Source organism: Fukomys damarensis, unplaced genomic scaffold (assembly GCF_012274545.1).
Source record: "Fukomys damarensis isolate Sample0158 unplaced genomic scaffold, DMR_v1.0_HiC HiC_scaffold_11, whole genome shotgun sequence".
Lineage (NCBI taxonomy): Eukaryota > Metazoa > Chordata > Mammalia > Rodentia > Bathyergidae > Fukomys > Fukomys damarensis.
The window spans coordinates 41,952,393-41,953,591 of NW_022900923.1; the positions used below are offsets into that span (position 1 = coordinate 41,952,393).

Below are 1,199 nucleotides of genomic sequence, written 5' to 3' on the forward strand. Positions count from 1 at the left end.
GCGGAACTGTGGGCGGCACCGCGTTCCGGGAACTTCGGGCACCGCCTCCGGGACCCCCTGCCCGCCCGCAGGCAGGATGGTGAGCTCCCTGCATCCTGCTCTGTGGACGCGGGGTGGGCAGAGCCAGGCGCGCGGGACCCCTGTGGGGTGTGCTGTGCTGGGAGCCGCCTCACACCTGATCCAGAGCCCCGGGTGGGGAAGGCGCTGCTATTTTAAGTTGCTGAACAGAACCTCCGGGGCTGCTAAGGGGAAGGGACAGAGCTGAGGCAGGGGAAAGGCTCAGGTATCCGGCCAGTCTGGAGGGCACTGCATGTGCCAGGTGGGGCTGTCTCCCCAGGCCTGCCTGGGCTTCCCTCCGGCTCCAGGCAGGCCTCCCCACCCCAGGCTTCCTGACCACAGGTGCCTACCTCGTGCCCCGCGGTGTCTGTCTGCTGATGTGCTGAGCCTGTGCCCGCCATGTCGCACTCCATCTCGGCCTTCCAGGCCGCCTACATTGGCATCGAGGTGCTCATCGCCCTGGTCTCAGTGCCCGGGAACGTGCTGGTGATCTGGGCTGTGAAGGTGAACCAGGCGCTGCGGGACGCCACCTTCTGCTTCATTGCATCGCTGGCCGTGGCTGATGTGGCCGTGGGCGCCCTGGTCATCCCGCTGGCCATCCTCATCAACGTGGGGCCTCAGACCTACTTCCACACCTGCCTCATGGTGGCCTGCCCCGTCCTGATCCTCACGCAGAGCTCCATCCTGGCCCTGCTGGCCATCGCGGTGGACCGCTACCTCCGTGTCAAGATCCCTCTCCGGTGAGTTCTCAGAGCCTGTGGCTGGAGGGCCATCCAGACTCGAGTGAGAAAGACCCTAAGTGAGCCAAGCATTCTCGGAGCCCTTGTGCTCCGGCCCTCACTCTGCCCTCCTGTGCTGCGTGCTGTGGTGCCAGGCCGAGCAAAGCTCAAGAAGCACAGGGGGCTGGGTGGCAGCAGGGATGCGAACCTGGCGGTGTTGGGACTCCAGCATCAACTGCTGCAGCCCAGCCTGCCTGTGCCCGTGGAGAGGGAGGGCTTGGAGCAGCCAGGGCTAGAGTGGCAGTGACCACTGGGCAGGAATGAGTTGAGCTCCTCCATACCTTGGGGAAGGGAGAGGAGGAGCTCGGAGAGCTAGGGTGGGGTGAAGAGGCACTGAAGGGGATACCCCAGACTGGGGGGGGG

At 65.7% G+C, this 1,199-nt stretch overlaps 1 protein-coding gene across 1 annotated transcript in view; it reads left to right on the top strand.

Moving 5' to 3' along the window:
- The window catches only part of Adora1 (adenosine A1 receptor), a 33,312-nt gene continuing 32,113 nt past the window's right edge, over positions 1–1,199 (top strand). Inside the window, exons 1-2 of the mRNA XM_010645049.2 lie at positions 1–79; positions 400–797. Coding sequence (XP_010643351.1) covers positions 457–797 — 341 coding nt within the window. The 5' untranslated portion in view covers positions 1–79; positions 400–456. The remainder of the gene's footprint in view (positions 80–399; positions 798–1,199) is intronic.